The sequence below is a fragment of the Neoarius graeffei genome, chromosome 21, assembly GCF_027579695.1.
Source record: "Neoarius graeffei isolate fNeoGra1 chromosome 21, fNeoGra1.pri, whole genome shotgun sequence".
Lineage (NCBI taxonomy): Eukaryota > Metazoa > Chordata > Actinopteri > Siluriformes > Ariidae > Neoarius > Neoarius graeffei.
Window position 1 is genome coordinate 49,110,847 of NC_083589.1, and position 20,560 is coordinate 49,131,406.

Below are 20,560 nucleotides of genomic sequence, written 5' to 3' on the forward strand. Positions count from 1 at the left end.
GAGATCTTGGGCCAAAATATTCTGTTTATCCTCCTGAGACACCCATAGTGGAAACTGGACAATGTTTCCATGTCGGACTTGGTGACTCTCCAGCATTCACTCCCATATAGAAGGACGGCCTTGACATTACTGTTATAAATGTGGATCTTGGTCTTGCGGCTGTACTGCTTGGACTTCTAAATGAACTTGAGCTGATGAAATGCTGCTCTTGCCTTGTTCTTGCAAGAGCAATGAACAAAAAGCCAGTCTGTTCTTGAGGTCTTTCTTTGTTGCATCTTCTGTGCTGATTACTGACCCCAAGTATGTAAAATCACAGACTCGTTTGATGGTAGTCCCTTTTATGCTGATGTTACTGGCAGTGGTGGTATTGAAACACATCTCTTGGGTCTTGGCTGTATTTATCTGTAGCCCAATTTGCCTTGCATAGTGGTTCAGTCTGTTTGTCTTGTCTTGCATATGGTCATATTTGGAGGAAAGGAGGGCAATGTCATTAGCAAGGTTCAGATCTTCAAGTGATGAGAACAGAGTCCACTTGATACCTCTGGTCTGGTCTTTCATGGTGTTTTTCATCACCCAGTCGATGACAACAAGGAACAGCATTGGTGATAAGATGCAACCTTGTCTTACTCCAGACTCCACTGCAAACCAATCTGTTGGGTTGTTATTAAGAATGACCACACATTCAAAGTCCTTGTAGAAGCTACTGAGAGAAGAGTCACCATCTTTTGTGGTATTCCATAGGACTTGAGGGTCTTCCACAAGGTGTGTCTATGCACAGTGTCGAAAGCCTTCTTGAAGTCAATGAAGTTGATGTGTAATGATGACTTCCATTCAAATCTTTGCTCGATGATGTTTCTCAGTGTGAAAATATGATCAACGCATCCTCTTCCTTTCCTGAATCCTGCCTGTTCAGGTCTGGGTTGGGTTATCTACCCTTGGATTTTCTATTTCAGTGAAACAAACCTTGACAGTATAGAGAATGGTTAAATATTGATCATTTTATTGGCTGTACACAAACGCATGTCATTGAACAATTGCACTGTAGCAGAAGTGACATTCTTTTTTTTTTCTCCAATGATGGTCAATCACATCCCTTATATTTACACTAAATTTAATAGATATATTTCTATATATGTATCCTTTGTACAATGTACAATTTTGCAATCAAGTGAAATAAGGATAGCAAACTAAGTCCCTCAGATTCAGTCAAAGCATGCAAGTTTTGTGTAATAGAGACATCAAAGAAAACCACGGCGCAGAGCCATGTTGTCTGTAAGCATGTCTTAATAGCAGCCAAAGCAGATAAAAGTCAAAGCCAAGACACAAGGAGCAAGTTATTATTTTGTCTGAAGAAGTTTGTTTTAAGGATCCACTAACAACCACAATGGCCTCTAGTTTTTACTGGTCCTCAGTGAATAAGTAATTAGTGTAGTACTGAACTACAGGACTAGTCCACTAATCAATAAAGACCTAGAAAGACAACCATTCCCAGTATCCGGCATATGCAACAATAACAAAAATCATATCTTTCTTAAGAGTTGATTATATGTGCAATATTGCTTTCACAACTTCAGTTCTAGCAAGAGCAATGAACAAAAAGCCATCAAGAGATTAAAAAAGTTAAAACATGGACTCCTTGACCGTATCCGTTTTGTAAATCACTGCATGTCCATGGGTTTGCTTGTGTTGAACCTTTTGCGATACATTTTGGCACACGTACATGAGAAAAACACTTGACATTTGACTGAAAATTGAGGGTGTTGGAGAGGGGGGAAAAATATACGATTGTCTTAGCTACAACAAAACATCTGAAAGGAGTCTAACAATATGACATATATTGTAAGAAAATAAAGCTACTATGATTTCAAATAAAATAATCTTCACAGTTTATAATTATTTGCATCACGATATCATCCCTTTGTTAGCTACATATGTATAAACTCTTTTAATTCTGTTAAATCTCTTATTACACATCGGAAACAGGAAGATTAAGCAACCTTCTCAGCCCACGAAACATTCCAGTCTGTCATGTACAGCTCTTGATACATAAACTGTTCATGTTACTTAATTACAAAACTTAATTTTCAATCCATCGTTCAATCTCTCTACATTTTCCTTTTCTTAAACGTTGCATACCAACATTAGATTTTATGTGCTCGATGTATATAATACACAATATACTGGGATTACTGGGTTGCCGTTACAGGTGCAAATTATAACAAAGACTAAAATGGACAAACAGACCATCGTCTTGAATTTCTTCTGATGCTAGCAGTAACTTCAGATGTTCTTTGGATGAAGTGCCTTATTATTTTTCCTATACATTAGTTACTTTGGGTTCAGTGTGTGCCTACACACACGCACGTGCGTGCGCACACACACGTACACACATGCTGGTATTACAGTCCTAGGACAGTTTAACACCCACAGTGAAGGAGACACAAAAATAAAACGGAATTTAAAAAAAAATAAAAAATCCTAACAAAAACACAAGACATGCAATTTGGCAATGAGAGAATTACACAAAACAGCAACGCTTGAGCTTGAGATCACATATAACCAAAGCAGAGGTGCAGACATGGATTCGCAGTACAGTATGTACACTTTGTAGAGTCCTAGTAGTATTGACCAGTGTGTTGGCAATTTCCTGTAAATATTTTTCCATTCGCATTCCATGAAACGGCCATCGTTTGAACGGTAGTGAGTCCCACACACTTTGCGTCCACAGTTTGGAATTTAAGAAGAGTCGTCCTTTAATGACATACTGATGGCATTCGATAGCACTGTTTTTTTTTTTTTTTAAATTCCCTTTGTTTGTTTGTTTTTTTATTACAAAATGTAAAGGCTGCAAAGGGCCCATGCAGTTTATTGAAATAGAATAGTGATTTTACACAACCTCAAGGCAAGGATGAGCTGCTCAGTTTTCAGTGTACTAAGCACAGTGGTGGTTTCATAAGTCATTAAAACTGGGTGGAAAGGAAGCGGGACATGGAGCACAGGACTTCCTACAGTGAGGACGATGTGTTACCTAGAAGAGCACAATTAGCAAGGGCAGTGTGACAAACTGCTTCTTAACTACAGACCATGTCTATCGTTAAATAAGATGAGATGCCGAATGAAAAATCCTGCTATACAAACATTCTGTAATCTGTTGTGTGCGCTAGTGTTTTTTTTTTTTTTTCCTCCCACTTTTACACTGTTTGCAAACTAATTTGTGGACTAATCCACATTTCCAGACTAAACCGTATCTACTGCTACAAATAATGTAAACCTAAACAAGTCATATTGTAAATAAATTGCTTCTATATCGTTTCTGAATGGCACATTGATATAAAAGGTGTATTATAATTAAATAAAGCAAATTGGCTAAAATGGTTTCGCTTTTAAGTCTGTAATTAGAGCGTTTGTAATTGACGTGCTCTTTATCTTGAATGTAAATGGTGTAAGGGAAAATTTTACTGAATATTTTCTTATCTGATGCTGGAAAAGTGATCAAGGAAAGATAATGTGATGGAAATGCAGTGACTAAATGCCAAGTTCATGGTTCTTCCCTTATTGACTGATCTGCAGTGTCCACAAGAGCTTAAGCAGAGTGAAGATGACATCTTTAGTGGTAACATGTCTGATTTTGCCCAGCGATTCCATGTCAGAATGCTGGTTAAGTGTTTGCACGACACATAATGTTCCCATGAAATGGCACATTTGCCTCTGAAGTTAATTAAAAAAAAAAAAAGACCTGCAACCTTTTGGTACAGATCAGTGGATGTCAAAACTGCTCACACACATTCATCCTAGAAATCAGCCAACGACATCAAAAGGAGCCTGCAATGAATCCAAAGTGTCACAGCAGGCCAAAATGGGTGAAATCTTGCACTGGATCAGACAAGCGATCAGACAATGGAGCCCTTGGAAGAGGAGAGATGGATGGAGTGGATGCGAGCGGCCAGGGTTCGTTCCAGATCATGGAGCACGTCGTAGGAAGGGCCTGGGCCGGGGCTTTCAGCGGGTATCTCGTACAGGAGCTGCTTAAAGTTCTCCAGCTCAATCAGGAGCACCATGTTCTTCAGAAAGTAGCCTTCGATGAACGTTGACAGCTCTGTGGCCCCCAGGAACTGAGAACACATTTTGCATGAGAATAGTTCATTGAAGGATTCATAGTTTTAAAAAAAAAGAATTGACAAGAATGAAAATATGTCTAAAACCGTGCTAGGTGAGACTGAGTCTGAGACCACAAGTGAAAATGCTTTGTTTGGCTTTCTTTTTCAATTGAACAGAAAGGTTTTCATTAAAAATGATATCAGCAACAACTTGAGTGAAAAGTAGAATTTTGGAAATATTTACATGAATTTCAGGATTTCGTAGTATTTGGTACATCCCCTTTTTGCTTTTATGAAAGTGTGCACTCAAGCTGGCATAGACTCCACGGGTTTGCGTAAAACCTGATGATCCACTTTAGATCAAATCCATCGGTGTGTTGTCTGCACACGTGTTTCAATGGAACGGATAAGACTCATGGAAAATCTGACCTTTTGTACAAAGCATTTAACGTGGCTCAATATCACACATTTGCTTAAATATAAATAGTGGCGGCGGCACGGTGGTGTAGTGGTTAGCGCTGTCGCCTCACAGCAAGAAGGTTCTGGGTTCGAGCCCAGCGGCCGGCGAGGGCCTTTCTGTGCGGAGTTTGCATGTTCTCCCCGTGTCCGCGTGGGTTTCCTCCGGGTGCTCCAGTTTCCCCCACAGTCCAAAGACATGCAGGTTAGGTTAACTGGTGACTCTAAATTGACCGTAGGTGTGAATGTGAGTGTGAATGGTCGTCTGTGTCTATGTGTCAGCCCTGTGATGACCTGGCGACTTGTCCAGGGTGTACCCCGCCTTTCGCCCATAGTCAGCTGGGATAGGCTCCAGCTTGCCTGCGACCCTGTAGGACAGGATAAAGCGGCTAGAGATAATGAGATGAGATGAGATGAGATAAATAGTGGCATAGATACTGTGCAACATCCTGAATATTGAAACGTCAAGATGTTGCACATTTCCATTTTTTTGTTGTAGAATTTTCAAAATTCAAAAACTTTGGCTATTTTTGGTTTTAAATTAAAAAAAAGCCCAGATTTTCAATGTGGTTTCAGACTTTTGGACTCCGTTATATACACCAATCAGCCATAACAGTATGACCACTGACAGGTGAAGGGAATAACACTGATTATTCTATCCACATTCACTGGATACAAGCAATCGCGTGCTCTGATTGGCTACTCTACTACTAGGCTATCAGCTCATATACCGTGAGTAGAGAAAAACAAAATGGCAGAGTGTGTTGCTGAACCAACTGAGAGTGAAAGAAAAACACTACTTAAAAACAACACCCCCCCCAAAATACAGAAAAGCAAGAAAATATGGAATAAAAGATTTGATGGTAAGAATGTATCTTTTTTAAATTATTTTTCAAGAATTATTATTATTATAGCACTTTTCACAAACTGCTACTGTCATTTCACCAGCTTGTTAAGTGGAAATTATTTTGTTGGACGTTTTGTATAAAGTTTTTATTTATCGAATCTGCAAAAAATAAAAATGCTCCATTTTTCAAAATCCAGTGAATGTGGATAGAACAAAACAGTTATTCCACTCAATCTCGTCGTACATGGCTTACAGCCAACTCGGCGCTATCAGCTCATGTACGACTGGATTTTGTGGAATAATTGTTAACAATTATTGTTAATTATCTCATTACAATGGCACCTGTCGAAGGGTGGGATATATTAGGCAGCAAGAGAACTTCTTGAAGTTGATGCGTTGGAAGCAGGAATAACGGGCGAGCGTAAGGATCTGAGTGACTTTGACAAGGGCCTAATTGTGATGGCTAGATGACTGGGTCTGAGCATCTCCAAAATGGCACATCTTGTGGGGCTAGCACATATGGTCCAATCCTACAGAAGAGCCACTGTAGCACAAACTGCTGAAAAAGTTAATGCTGGCTAAAACAGAAAGGTGTCAGCATTAAATTTTTCAGCAGTTTGTGCTACAGGAGCTCTTCTATGGGATTGGACCATATGGGCTCACCTTCGTGTCCCATGCGAATCAATGAGCCTTCGACACCCATGACCCATGTTGCCGGTTCATCAGGTGTCCTTTCTTGGCCCACTTTTGGTAGGCACTAACCACTGTATACCAGGAACACTCCACAAGATGTGCCATTTTGGAGATGCTCAGACCCAGTCATCTAGCCATCACAATTTGGTGCTTCTCAAAGTCACTCAGATCCTTACGTTCGCCCATTTTTCCTGCTTCCAACACATCAACTTCAAGAACGGACTGTTCTCTCGCTGCCTAATACAGTATATCCCACCTCTTGACAGGTGCCACTGTAATGAGATAATCAATGTTATTCCCTTCACCTCTCAGTGGTCATAACGTTATGGCTGATCAGTGTATATACAAACGTGATGAACACATTTCAGTACAGGAACGTCTGAACAGTCTTTCCAGGACTCTATATATACTAAGTAACTTTAAAAACGCACAATGGAATTCAACACTTTAGATCCATGCATATATTTGAAATTTATGATATTGTATGTAATGCACACACATCTTGAAACATCGATAAAGGACATTTATTGTCAAACTCAAGAATTAATTCACAATAAAAAAATTCAAAGTGACAGTTGGTCCATGTTCGGACCGTCATGCTGGAGATTCTGGGTCTGTGTCGTCCAGGGGTCTCAGCAGCAGTGACTGAGGGTGTCAGGAATCTGTCACGGAGGTGAGCTAGCCTGATGTGCTGATCCTGAACTGGCGTCGTGACTCGAGGCTGACCAGGGCGTGGACGATCCCTGGTGCTCCCTGTCTGTCTGTAACGCTGACTCAAACGGGAAATGGTCGAATGATGAACACCGAAGTGCCGGGCGACCTCTGTCTGTGTACTTCCGGCACGCAACATCCCGATGGCCTGTTCACGTTGATTTTGGCTTAGGCGTGGCATCTTCAATAATGACAATTTTCCCATCATTTCCCCCGGGTATTTATAGGCAAGATTGTGTGTGTACAGTGTATGCAAAATTTGTTTGAAAATTAAAGCCTGTCCATGTCATTGACTACCCGAGTCATATTGTACGTTACTGAGTACAACTCCCTTAAATTCTGATTTGAGCACAGATTTGGAACTTATTCGGGCGGAACGAAGTTATTTTTCCATTGTGATGTATTTCTTTTCTTCTTGAGAGAAACTCAGCACGAACTCAGCAAGTTTTATCAATGTGCGTTTTTAAAGTTACTTAGTGTAGTAGAAAATGTCAAAAAAAAAAAAAAATCCTGTGAATGTTTGTCCAAGGCCACCACACCTTTAAGTAATGCACTATTTAATATATACTGAGCATCAGAGAGTCTGTGGCTGACATTTTGAGCAAGTGATCAAAAGATTATGAAAGACTGCGAAAGATTTTGAAATATGCATTCTCACCTTGGCATGTTTGTAAATATCCACGCACGTTTCTATGGTGATATTCTTGGAGCAGATGATCTCACAGTGTCGCTGGAGGGCCTCAAGCTGGAAGAACTTGGCTGCAGACAGGAGCTGCGAAAGAGACCGAGAGAAGACTCAGAGATGAGGTTATAGGCTCATGTAAAGCAATGGACAGTAAAACTGAGTAATATGGTGGTTTGTAGAATTAACAGTGAAGGAACAATTATAGCAATGGCTATGAAACGTGCACTGAATCTGATTGATGGAGACAATTAGGCAAAGTACATTTTGCTCCCTGTTATGGTTATAGTTATAGTTTCAGGATGCTTAAATCATTTTGATGAGAAATAAAGATGATTCAGTGCCTTGGTTAGCGTTAGCTGGAAATCATAGTTTGAGACTTATTCCATTTTACAGCACACCCTATAAGAGCTACTGAATAAAGGAGACAGATGAGAGGCAGAGGATGGATGAGGAGAGGAATAATATGTAACGTGATAGAGAGGATGAGAGATGCTTCTATAATACCTCCATGACTTCAGTGTTTCTGATGTGCAGTGACTCAGTGCCACCGCAGTACAGGTACTGCATCACCAACTGCAACAAACAGAACATTGAGTGCACGTGATGCACCAGGGCAATCTACAAGTCCAGTGTTTTCCTGCATGTGAGCGCAAAAGCATTCCAACCTGAAAAATGTTGTACTTGACGTGACTGATTTCAATGCATGTGTTCTCTGCAGCGGGCCTATTGGAGAGCAGCGACTTAAACCTAAACGGTGGAAAAAGCAAAAACCAGTAGTTTTCATGAAAACAGGCCTCAGTGTTGCAATGATAGTATTAATCATAAGCTACACTTTCTTTTTTAATTCCAGTCTTCATTATTCAGATATACAACAATCTCCAGTTTTATTCATTCAGTCACATACTGTACTTACCTCGCCGATGCTGTGAAGAGCAGCACCTTGTGGGCATAAAATGGTTTTCCCTCCACCAGGAACGTCACATCTGACATCTCTTTATTATTCAGGAAATGTGGATCTAAGGAAGCACCATGGATACGAAATTTAAACTCGTTTAAACAAAGCCGTTTTTCAGGTTCAATGAACGTCACGACCATTACGGACAGTTACACTGCAATTCCCATGTACTGTAATCTCTTATGAGCTGCATAGATGGCAGTAGTGTTCCTCCAAACCTGAAAAAAAACATCCTTTCAGTTCACCTTAGGATTCCTCCTCCTCATTTTCTGATGGTAAAACTACTGTGCGTTCTGTGTTTTCCGTTTCTGTGTTTCAAGAAAATGTGATTGGACTGCTTAAATGGGCAGCTCCAGAATTTATTTAAAAAAAAAAAACCCAACCGATCCATATATTTAAATGTAAATACACCATGAGACGCAAATATCGGAACCCTAGAATTTATGATGAACAAAATCTAACTGAAGCACAAGCATTTATTTATTTATTTATTTATTTAAGGCTCATTTACATGTTTAGGATCCCTTAAAGGAACAGTCCACCGTACTTCCATAATGAAATATGCTCTTATCTGAATTGAGACGAGCTGCTCCGTACCTCTCCGAGCTTTGCGCGACCTCCCAGTCAGTCAGACGCAGTCAGACGCGCTGTCACTCCTGTTAGCAATGTAGCTAGGCTCAGCATGGCCAATGGTATTTTTTGGGGCTGTAGTTAGATGCGACCAAACTCTTCCGCGTTTTTCCTGTTTACATAGGTTTATATGACCAGTGATATGAAACAAGTTCAGTTACACAAATTGAAACGTAGCGATTTTCTATGCTATGGAAAGTCCGCACTATAATGACAGGCGTACTAACACCTTCTGCGCGCTTCGGCAGCGCATTGATATCTGAGCTCCGTATCAATGCGCTGTCGAAGCGCGCAGAAGGTGTTAGTACGCCTGTCATTATAGTGCGGACTTTCCTTAGAATAGAAAATCGCTACGTTTCAATTTGTGTAACTGAACTTGTTTCATATCACTGGTCATATAAACCTATGTAAACAGGAAAAACGTGGAAGAGTTTGGTCGCATCTAACTACAGCCCCAAAAAATACCATTGGCCATGCTGAGCCTAGCTACATTGCTAACAGGAGTGACAGCGCGTCTGACTGCGTCTGACTGACTGGGAGGTCGCGCAAAGCTCGGATAGGTACGGAGCAGCTCGTCTCAATTCAGATAAGAGCATATTTCATTATGGAAATACGGTGGATTGTTCCTTTAAGCAGTCATCCACTTCCTGTTTCACTGGGGTATAAAAAGAGATCAAATTCCTTTAATCGTTCACAGAGAGAGAAATAAAATGAGACATCAGTGTGGTGACCTTCATAAATGGCTATTTAAAAAAAAAAAGCTACATGTCTGAAAATACCCAAATTCCCACTGTTAGGGCAATAATTAAGAAGCTCAACACAACCTGAGTGAATGAGAATGAGAATGAATGTGCCTGGAAGAGGACACAAGTGTATTTTGCCCCATTTAGTGAAGAGAATGTTCTGAGAGGCAACAATTTCTCCAAGGATCACAAGTGGAGATTTCCTCTGCTTTCTTTGGGTCACCAATTCTCCAAGTCTACAATTAGATGCCACCCCGATGCCAACGCACTGTTTGGAATGCATGCCACAAGAAAGGCCGGTTCTTTTCCAAACCTAAGCACATGGAATTTGCTAGATGGTACTAGAACTTTGACTGGAAAGGGGTTTTGTTTTCAGATGAGACAAAAATAGAGCTTTGTTTTGCCAAGATGTACTCAAGGTTTGGTGTAAAAAAAAAAGGATGGTTATACAGAAAAGACCTAATTAACACTGGTCATTTTGTGGGAATATTTTTAACTCCAAAGTCACTGGGAGCCTAATCAGGATAAATGGCATCACAGACTCATTTTGAACAAAGTACTAAATGCAGCAGTGGCAAGAATTTTGACATGGGCTGTTGTTAAAATATCCATCCATCCATCCATCCATCCATCCATTATCCATAACCACTTATCCTGTGCAGGGTCGAGGGCAAGCTGGAGCCTATCCCAGCTGACTATGGGCGAGAGGCGGGGTACACCCTGGACAAGCTGAGAGATCATCGCAGTGCTGATACATAGAGACAAACAACCATTCACACTCACATTCACAACTACGGTCAATTTAGAGCCACCAATTAGTCTAACCTGCATGTCTTTGGACTGTGGGGGAAACCGGAGCACCTGGAGGAAACCCACGGGGAGAACATGCAAACTCCACACAGAAAGGCCTCCGCTGGCCACTGGGCTTGAACCCAGAACCTTCTTACTGTGAACCAACACTGCTAACCACTACACCACCGTGCCGCCCATTGTTCAAATATATATTTCTATAATATGTTCTTAGAATTGTGTCAGCCCTGCGATGACCTGGTGACTTGTCCAGGGTGTACCCCGCCTCTTGCCCATAGTCAGCTGGGATAGGCTCCATGGATGGATGGATGTTCTTAGAATACATTTACTTCAATAAACTCGTATTTTATTTTCAGTGTGGAATTGGCCTAATTAACAACAAAGACATTTTCTGTAACATGTGGAAGTGGTCAGGAAAATGCAAGTGTGGATATTCAGCATAATATCATTAATTAAGGCAAATCCAAAAACGCACCTCTAATAAACAGGCAGGGTTCAAAATGAAAAGGAAATGCGGTACATTGACATAAGGTGCAGAAACACATGATAAACATGTACAGTATATGGCGAACATGGAACAAAACACATGACGTACATAAACAGTACCGGGAATCACGACTCATGTACAGTAAGTTGATATTTTTCCTTTAAAAAACTTTTACCAAGATCTCAATAATTCTGGAACTGACTGTATTTCTCTACACTATTCTATAATGCATAGTCACTGACACCCGTGTCTAGGTGAAATAGACACATTTATGGAAAGCACAAGCAGATTTTTCAACTGCAACTGAACAAAGCAAATCAAAAGTATTGTGCAAAAGTCTTAGGCACCGCATGCCAAGAAATGCTGTACAGCAAAGATGCCTTCAAAAATAATGAAATTGTTAAATGTTTCTATGTTACAAAAATACTATACAGAGCAGTAAATTGTAATAAATGAAAGCAAATCAATGCTTGGTGTGAGACGACCCAATATTTGCTTTAAAAAAAGAGTAGTCTCAGGTACAATGAGTGCAGTTTGATAAGGAAATGAGCTGTAGGTTTTACTGAGCATCTTTCAGAACCAGCCTCAGTTCTTCTGGAGATTTTGACTGTCGCACTCGCTTTTTATTTATGCAGCAAAACCCAGCAGCCTTCATTGTATTTTTATCTGAAAAGTGGCCTCTTACATAATACGCTGCTTTCTTTACTGACATACAAACATTTTTTTTTCTGTAACATTAAATTTTGTGCTGGAAAACTCATCTCATCTCATTATCTGTAGCCGCTTTATCCTGTTCTACAGGGTCGCAGGAGCCTATCCCAGCTGACTACGGGCGAAAGGCGGGGTACACCCTGGATATTAACCTAACCTGCATGTCTTTGGACTGTGGGGGAAACTGGAGCACCCGGAGGAAACCCACGCGGACACAGGGAGAACATGCAAACTCCACACAGAAAGGCCCTCGTCGGCCACGGGGCTCGAACCCAGACCTTCTTGCTGTGAGGCAACAGCGCTAACCACTACACCACCGTGCCGCCCTGCTGGAAAACTAATGTTTGGAAATCTAAATGTTTTTATACTGACTTGATAATGTACAGTGGTGCTTGAAAGTTTGTGAATCCTTTAGAATTTTCTATATTTCTGCATAAATATGACCTAAAACATCATCAGATTTTCACACAAGTCCTAAAAGTAGATAAAGAGAACTCAGTTAAACAAATGAGACAAAAATATTATACTTGGTCATTTATTTATTGAGGAAAATTATTCAATATTGCATATCTGTGAGTGGCAAAAGTATGTGAACCTCTAGGATTAGCAGTTAATTTGAAGGTGAAATTAGAGTCAGGTGTTTTCAATCAATGGGATGACAGCCAGGTGTGAGTGGGCACCCTGTTTTATTTAAAGAACAGGGATCGATCAAAGTCTGATCTTCACAACACATGTTTGTGGAAGTATATCATGGCACGAACAAAGGAGATTTCTGAGGACCTCAGAAAAAGCATTGTTGATGTTCATCAGGCTGGAAAAGGTTACAAAATCATCTCTAAAGAGTTTGGACTCCACCAATCCACAGTCAGACAGATTGTGTACAAATGGAGGAAATTCAAGACCATTGTTACCCTCCCCAGGAGTGGTCAACCAACAAAGATCACTTCAAGAGCAAGGTGTGTAATAGTCGGCAAGGTCACAAAGGACCCCAGGGTAACTTCTAAGCAACTGAAGGCCTCTCTCACATTGGCTAATGTTAATGTTCATGAGTCCACCATCAGGAGAACACTGAACAACAATGGTGTACATGGCAGGGTTTAAAGGAGAAAGCCACTGCTCTCCAAAAAGAACATTGCTGCTCATCTGCAGTTTGCTAAACATCATGCGGACAAGCCAGAAGGCTATTGGAAAAATGTTTTGTGGGCAGATGAGACCAAAATAGAATTTTTTGGTTTAAATGAGAAGCGTTATGTTTGGAGAAAGGAAAACACTGCATTCCAGCATAAGACCCTTATCCCATCTGTGAAACATGGTGGTGGTAGTATCATGGTTTGTGCCTGTTTTGCTGCATCAGGGCCAGGATAGCTTGCCATCATTGATGGAACAATGAATTCTGAATTATACCAGCTAATTCGAAAGGAAAATGTCAGGACATCTGTTCATGAACTGAATTGCAAGAGAAGGTGGGTCATGCAGCAAGACAACGACCCTAAGCACACAATTGTTCTACCAAAGAATGGTTAAAGAAGAATAAAATTAATGTTTTGGAATGGCCAAGTCAAAGTCCTGACCTTAATCCAATGGAAATGTTGTGGAAGGACCTGAAGCAAGCAGTTCATGTGAGGAAACCCACCAACATCCCAGAGTTGAAGCTGTTCTGTATGGAGGAATGGGCTAAAATTCCTCCAAGCCAGTGTGCAGGACTGATCAGCAGTTACCGCAAACGTTTAGTTGCAGTTATTGCTGCACAAGGGGGTCACACCAGATACTGAAAGCAAAGGTTCACATACTTTTGCCACTCACAGATATGTAATATTGGATCATTTTCCTCAATAAATAAATGACCAAGTATAATATTTTTGTCTCATTTGTTTAACTGAGTTCTCTTTATCTACTTTTAGGACTTGTGTGAAAATCTGATGATGTTTTAGGTCATATTTATGCAGAAATATAGAAAATTCTAAAGGGTTCACAAACTTTCAAGCACCACTGTAGATGTCGTGAAATAAAAATCGATAGCATTTGTACCTGACTGATATTCAATTGAATATGATACAAAGACAAGATATTTAATGTTCAAACTGATCAAGTTTTCTTTCTTTTTAAAAAATATATACTCATTATGAATTTGCCTGCAATACATTCCAAAAAAAGTTGGGACAGAGACATGTTTACCACTGTGTTACATCACCTTTTCTTTTAGAAACACTCAGTAAGTGTTTTAGTAAGAATATTATTTGTTGAAGTTTTGAAAGTGAAATTCTTTCCCAGTCTTGCTTGATGTACAACTTCAGTTGCTCAACAGTCCGGGGTCTTCGATGCCATATTTTGCACTTCATAATGCTCCACATATTTTCAGTGGGAGGCAGGCAGGCCAGTTTAGCCCCTTCACTCTTTAATTACAAAGCCACGCTGTTGTAACATACAGAGTTTGGGTTGGCATTGATCTGCTGGAAAACGCAGGGACGTCCCTGAAAAAGACGTTGTTTAGATGGCAGCAAATGTTGATCCAAAACCTGGATGTACCTTTCAGTATTAATGGTGCCTTCACAGATGTGTACAGATGTGTACACATACTATGGGTAACTAACACACCCACATAATAGAATTTTGCACTGGGAACAATCTGGATGGTCCTTTTCCTCTTTAGTCTGGAGGACACAATGTCCACGATTTCCAAAACCAAATCAAAATATAGACTCATCAGACCACAGCACACTTTTCTACTTTGTGTCAGTTTATCTAAGATGAGCTCAAGCCCTGAGAATTCAGCTGCATTTGTGGATGTTGTTGATATATGATTTACGCTTTGCATGGTAGACACAGTGACAAATTGTTTATTGACAACGGTTTTCCAACATGCTCCCAAGCCCATGTAGTAATGTCCTTTGTACAATCATGTCAGTTTTAATGCGGTGCCACCTGAGGGATCGAAAGTCATGGGGGTTCATTGTTGGTTTTCAGCCTTGTCCCTTACATGCAGAGATTTCCCTGGATTCTCTGAATCTTTTGATGATATTATGGATTGTTGATATGAAATCCTTAAATTCCTCAAAGTTGTATGCTGAGAAACATTGTTCTTCAACTGTTGGACTATTTGCTGACAGTTTTTCCACAAAGTAGTGAATTTTCCCCCATCCTTGCTTGTGAATGACTGAGCCTTTCCAATTACCAATTAACCTGTTTACCTGTAGAATTTTCCAATAAGTGTTTTTTGAGCATTCCATAACTTTCCCAGTCCTTTGTTGCCCCGTGCCAACTTTTTTTTTGAATGTGTTGCAGGCATCAAATTCAGAAGGAGTGTATATTTACAAAAAACAATAAAGTTTATCAGTTTGAACATTAAATATCTTGTTTTTTTTTGTATGGTATTCAATTGAATATAGGTCAAAAAGGATGCGCAAATCATTGCATTCTGTTTTTATTTACATTTTACTTAGCGTCCTAACTTTTTTAGAATTGAGGTTGTACTGAAAAATAAGGTACCTGAGACTTTTGCACACTACTGTATATTCGAGTGAGTTTTTAAGTAGGTCAGCAGTGTGTTACTTACCCAGTCGTGAGGTTTGTTTCTTTTTGATCTCTGTCAGCTTGGGGATTGGAAATGGCCCATAGCACTGGGTGAAGATTACAGCTAGTTGCTGGCTGATGACTTCGTTCTGTATATTACAGGCATGCACACATAAGGAGAGTCACAAAAAGGTACAATGTCAAACATTTAAAAGCCCTTATGAATAAACTGAAGCAGACTTTCAAGAGACTTTAAATATATTGGGCTACATTCAGCATTCAATTAAACTATGAGCGATAGTGAAGGCTGGGTAGTTAAGACTTTGGGCTACTGATGTAAGGTGATCAAATCCTGCATGAGATCAAATTCCAGCATTGTTAAGCTGCCACCTTTGGGCTCTCGAACAGTCCCTTGAGTGCTTAGTTATATTCTGCCTAAAGGTGTAAGTCATGGTGGATAAAAGTGTCAACTAAATGAGCAAAATGCAAATGCTACAGTTCGTCCATGCTGGTCATGTCAGAATTATGGAAATTACACAATAATGACTTGGAGATCCTATTCAGATACAGAAATAAAGTAATTTCTATCGAAACGCACACAAAATCAATTTCTTTCGGATAGAATGCTGAACTATTCCACTTATTACCTGGCAGGGGTGGAAATACCGTAATTGAATAATTGGACTTCATTACTGCACTTACGTAAATATTTTTCTAGGGTATTTATACTTTACCTGAGTGCTACTGAAATTGAATAATTATACCCATGTATATTACAAGTATATATTTAATTGTATTACACAATGAGACCGTTAATGACGTCCGGCCCCATGAGAAATCAAATCTGGGTAGCAGTTATATGTACCCTAGGGACCCCTACCTTCATGCCAGAAAGAATCAAAATTGGTGAAGAATTGAGAGAGAAGAAGCAATTTATGTAGAAACGGCTCATTAGGACTTACTCATTAGGAATATCTTCATTATTAATTGCAATTATGCAAATTTGGGTAGAAGCCATATGCATCGCAGGCAGACCTACCTTCCTGCCAAAAAGAATAAAAATTGATGAAGAATTGAGAGAGAAGAAGCGATTTTCATGAAATGTAAACGATGCCAGACGGACGACGGACAACACATGATGGCTTAAGCTCATCGCCTGTCGGCCGGATGAGCTAATAATATTTAAAGACACAAATGTACTTTTTACTCCTTAAATTTTTATTTAGACCTTCACAGTACATTTTTAAATCTCAAAGGTAATTTCTTCCCTCATCCAGCTAATGACTGTATATAATATAACAAATGAACGTGCTCAATTAAGTAGCCATTCAAGTTTATGATTGTAGAAATGAACAATGACAAATCATTCCAGTTTGTCATCTGCATTTGACCTTCTCATTCGACACAATATATTTAACACTAAATGTATCTGTGGGCATATGAATATTGATAAACCACCAGACAGCAGTGTGGAACGTGAGGATGAGCATCGTGGCCATACCTCAGGAAAATGTTTCAATATGATGGAGTAAGCAAAGACTCATATACAATGATGCTCTTCCTTTGCCTACCTAGAAGCATAAATGTTTGCTAATTTGCTAATGTTAACTGGTTATCTATACTGCTAAAGGAAGGCTGTCTGTCTCTCTGTCTGTTCACCTATGCAAATCGACATGGCTGGACGCACATACTCCATACTTTGCACATGGATTGGTGGCACCCCAGAGGGGCCCACGACAACATTTTCAATTTTCCAAAACATTGGATTAGTGCTAATCCAACACACTATTCATTTCCTGTAGGCTATGTGCTCGCGCTAACACACTGTGCTAATCCAAGACACTATCATTTCCCGTAGGGTACATGCTCATGCTAACACACTGCGTGCAGCCTCAGTGGAGGAATCCCCTCCCCGACTCGCCTGAGAGTTTCGATTGTACGGGACCTCTCAATCAACGCTCCTCACCAGAGATTTCCGCTAGGGCCGAGTCTATGTCACTGAGGAGACGCGGGGAGCGATTTATGTCATTTTAACAGAACACAGTGAAAACATATACATCACATGCATCCACTCAACTCTCCACTGGACCATTCAGAGGAAATCAGGTTCACGCTCAATAACTACTAGTGATATGAATAGTAACAAAAACATATGTCTTGGTTTCTGCTATTAATTTTTGTACCATTAGGGGTCACTAGCGTGCACTGTGTTAAACAAAACTCAGAGTAAAGAACCTTTTTTCGACTCATTTGGATTCAAACCTGCAGCGGATCAGAAAGCTTCACTGCCCCAGGACTTCACTAAGTTAGACTGATATTTTTGCTCATGCCAGGTTAAACTAGCATTAGCTAGTAACTCCAGTAGCTAACGTGCTTAGGCTAGGCAAATTCTTGCCAATAGTAAATATTGGTTATTTATTTTATAGGATATTTTACTTCTCGTTCTGACCATTGAAAAGACTGAGAATGAAGCATGAACTGAGAAATGTCATAAACGTACTTCCATACATGTCAAGTTAGACGGTTTTGCCGAAATTCATACGGATTTTCAACAAAAATGAACCTATATGGCCGTATAATTTTTATCTATACAGGAATTTCTCACCAAAAGTCAAATATCAAACGATTGTTTATTCAGAAAATAAATTGTGAGCAATGCTGTCTCATACCGGTACCACATGTGCGAATGCTGGACTCTGATAAACATCGATTATACAACTTCCTGCTTCGTTGACATGAGCGATAGAATTAGTGCCAGTCTTAACTGGTTCTAGTGTCGGGTCGCGCAGCAAGCTTCGTATTAAGATTTCATAGACTGGATTCCTGTCTAAGGTTAAATTGTTACACTTGCCATGCAACCAAACATTGGCACTAGTTTATCGCTTTTACGGAAGTAGCGAATGTATAATGATGTGTGCATGTCAGGAAGTTTACATTTGAGAGTGAATCGTTGTCAAATACAGTTCGATACTGCAGAGAAGCAAGGTACATTTTTTACTTAATTTTGAATCGAAGCATTAGAGTGTCACATTAGAGTTATACTTTGTGTTTTTGTCAAACATTGGAGTTTTGTATTTATTCTGAAGGGTTATCGTTTTTACCTCGCCTGGAATGGAGTCCACCAGGGGGCGAGGTATTATTTTCAGTGGGGTTTCTTTGTTAGCAACATTACAGGAAAACGGCTGGACTGATCTCCATGAAACTTTCAGAATAGATGGGCATTGGTCTCAAATAGAACCTCCAACATTTTGAGGGTCATCCGGTCAAGGTCAAGGCCACCAAAAAGGTCAAAATTGTTTTTGGTGCAAATGGTGTCCCAATGTCCTGAATGTGTCCCGAATCACTCCCTACTCACTACATAGTGGACTATACAGTCAGGTCACCGTTTTGTAGTGCTGTCTGAATGTACAGTATAGTGAGCATTATTACACCCTATATAGTGCACTCAAAGTATCCCACAATGCATCACGAAAAGTAGTGCAGCGGCAAAGAAGAAAAAAAAGGCAGCGGCAAAGAAGTTGTTTTATCATTTAATCAATGAGCTCACTATATAGTCCTCTATATAGTAATTCCCTATATTGTGAGTAGGGCATAGTGAACGAGTGAGTGATTTAGGACACAGCGATTGTAACCAATCAGCACTTATCCTGATCAAGTTTGATTACCCGTTCTATTTCTTGTTAAACCTCAGAACCAGAAACGAAATAAGAGAAACCTCGTTCTAAGTTCGTAGTATCAGAAGAAATCTCATCTCATCTCATTATCTCTAGCCGCTTTATCCTGTTCTACAGGGTCGCAGGCAAGCTGGAGCCTATCCCAGCTGACTACGGGCGAAAGGCGGGGTACACCCTGGACAAGTCACCAGGTCATCACAGGGCTGACACATAGACACAGACAACCATTCACACTCACATTCACACCTACGGTCAATTTAGAGTCACCAGTTAACCTAACCTGCATGTCTTTGGACTGTGGGGTAAACCGGAGCACCTGGAGGAAACCCACATGGACACGGGGAGAACATGAAAACTCCGCACAGAAAGGCCCTCGCCGGCCACGGGGCTCGAACCCGGAACTTCTTGCTGTGAGGCAACAGCGCTAACCACTACACCACTGTGCCGCCCATCGGAAGAAATCAACAGATAAAAAGATAAATGAAATTTACCTTGTGGTTCGCCAAGGCTACTGATTCGATCTCAAGTAAGTGGTGTTTATTTTAAGAAAATTTACCTTTTGATTATCACAGCTTTTGTTTGGTCCTTCTGAAAAGTCAAATAAAAAGTTTTGTAAGTTTTTTTTTTAGCTTTTTGGCAGATATTTAGAGTCTTTACACTACACTTACTGTCTCATCTCATCTCATCTCATTATCTCTAGCCGCTTTATCCTTCTACAGGGTCGCAGGCAAGCTGGAGCCTATCCCAGCTGACTACGGGCGAAAGGCGGGGTACACCCTGGACAAGTCGCCAGGTCATCACAGGGCTGACACATAGACACAGACAACCATTCACACTCACATTCACACCTACGGTCAATTTAGAGTCACCAGTTAACCTAACCTGCATGTCTTTGGACTGTGGGGGAAACCGGAGCACCCGGAGGAAACCCACACGGACACGGGGAGAACATGAAAACTCCGCACAGAAAGGCCCTCGCCGGCCACGGGGCTCGAACCCGGAACTTCTTGCTGTGAGGCAACAGCGCTAACCACTACACCACCGTGCCGCCCATCGGAAGAAACCAACAGATAAAAAGATAAATGAAATTTACCTTGTGGTTCGCCAAGGCTACTGATTCGATCTCAAGTAAGTGGTGTTTATTTTAAGAAAATGTACCTTTTGATTATCACAGCTTTTGCTTGGTCCTTCTGAAAAGTCAAATAAAAAGTTTTGTAAGTTTTTTTGGCAGATATTTAGAGTCTTTACACTACACTTACTGTATGAAACAAAATGTACTCATTAGTATTAGTGACCTTGAAAGAACAGAGACCACACTTGTGAGACTGAATCAGTTGTTATAACACTAAAATAAGTGCTACCGGGCGAGGTTTGTTTTGCCTGGTAACACTTGCTAATATGGAATAAAAAGTAACTGGGATATATCATTGTTAATTACCATTCAAATTTCAGGTAAAGTATTTTATAAGGATTTTATAAGGGAAATAAGGGTTTTGGAGGTTGGTTATACAGGTTTGTTCGACCAAAGGTTGACATGTATGTACTTCCATT

At 40.3% G+C, this 20,560-nt stretch overlaps 1 protein-coding gene across 2 annotated transcripts in view; it reads right to left on the bottom strand.

Annotated features, from left to right (window-relative positions):
- Nucleotides 1-1,000: 1,000 nt before the first annotated feature.
- The window catches only part of btbd11a (BTB (POZ) domain containing 11a), a 619,821-nt gene continuing 600,261 nt past the window's right edge, over nt 1,001-20,560 (bottom strand). For both annotated transcript variants that reach the window (XM_060903305.1, XM_060903304.1), the window contains 6 exons: nt 15,379-15,484; nt 8,403-8,505; nt 8,155-8,236; nt 7,994-8,062; nt 7,463-7,576; nt 1,001-4,112 (listed from right to left, as the gene is read on the bottom strand). In XM_060903305.1, coding sequence (XP_060759288.1) covers nt 3,891-4,112; nt 7,463-7,576; nt 7,994-8,062; nt 8,155-8,236; nt 8,403-8,505; nt 15,379-15,484 — 696 coding nt within the window. In that variant the 3' untranslated portion in view covers nt 1,001-3,890. The remainder of the gene's footprint in view (nt 4,113-7,462; nt 7,577-7,993; nt 8,063-8,154; nt 8,237-8,402; nt 8,506-15,378; nt 15,485-20,560) is intronic.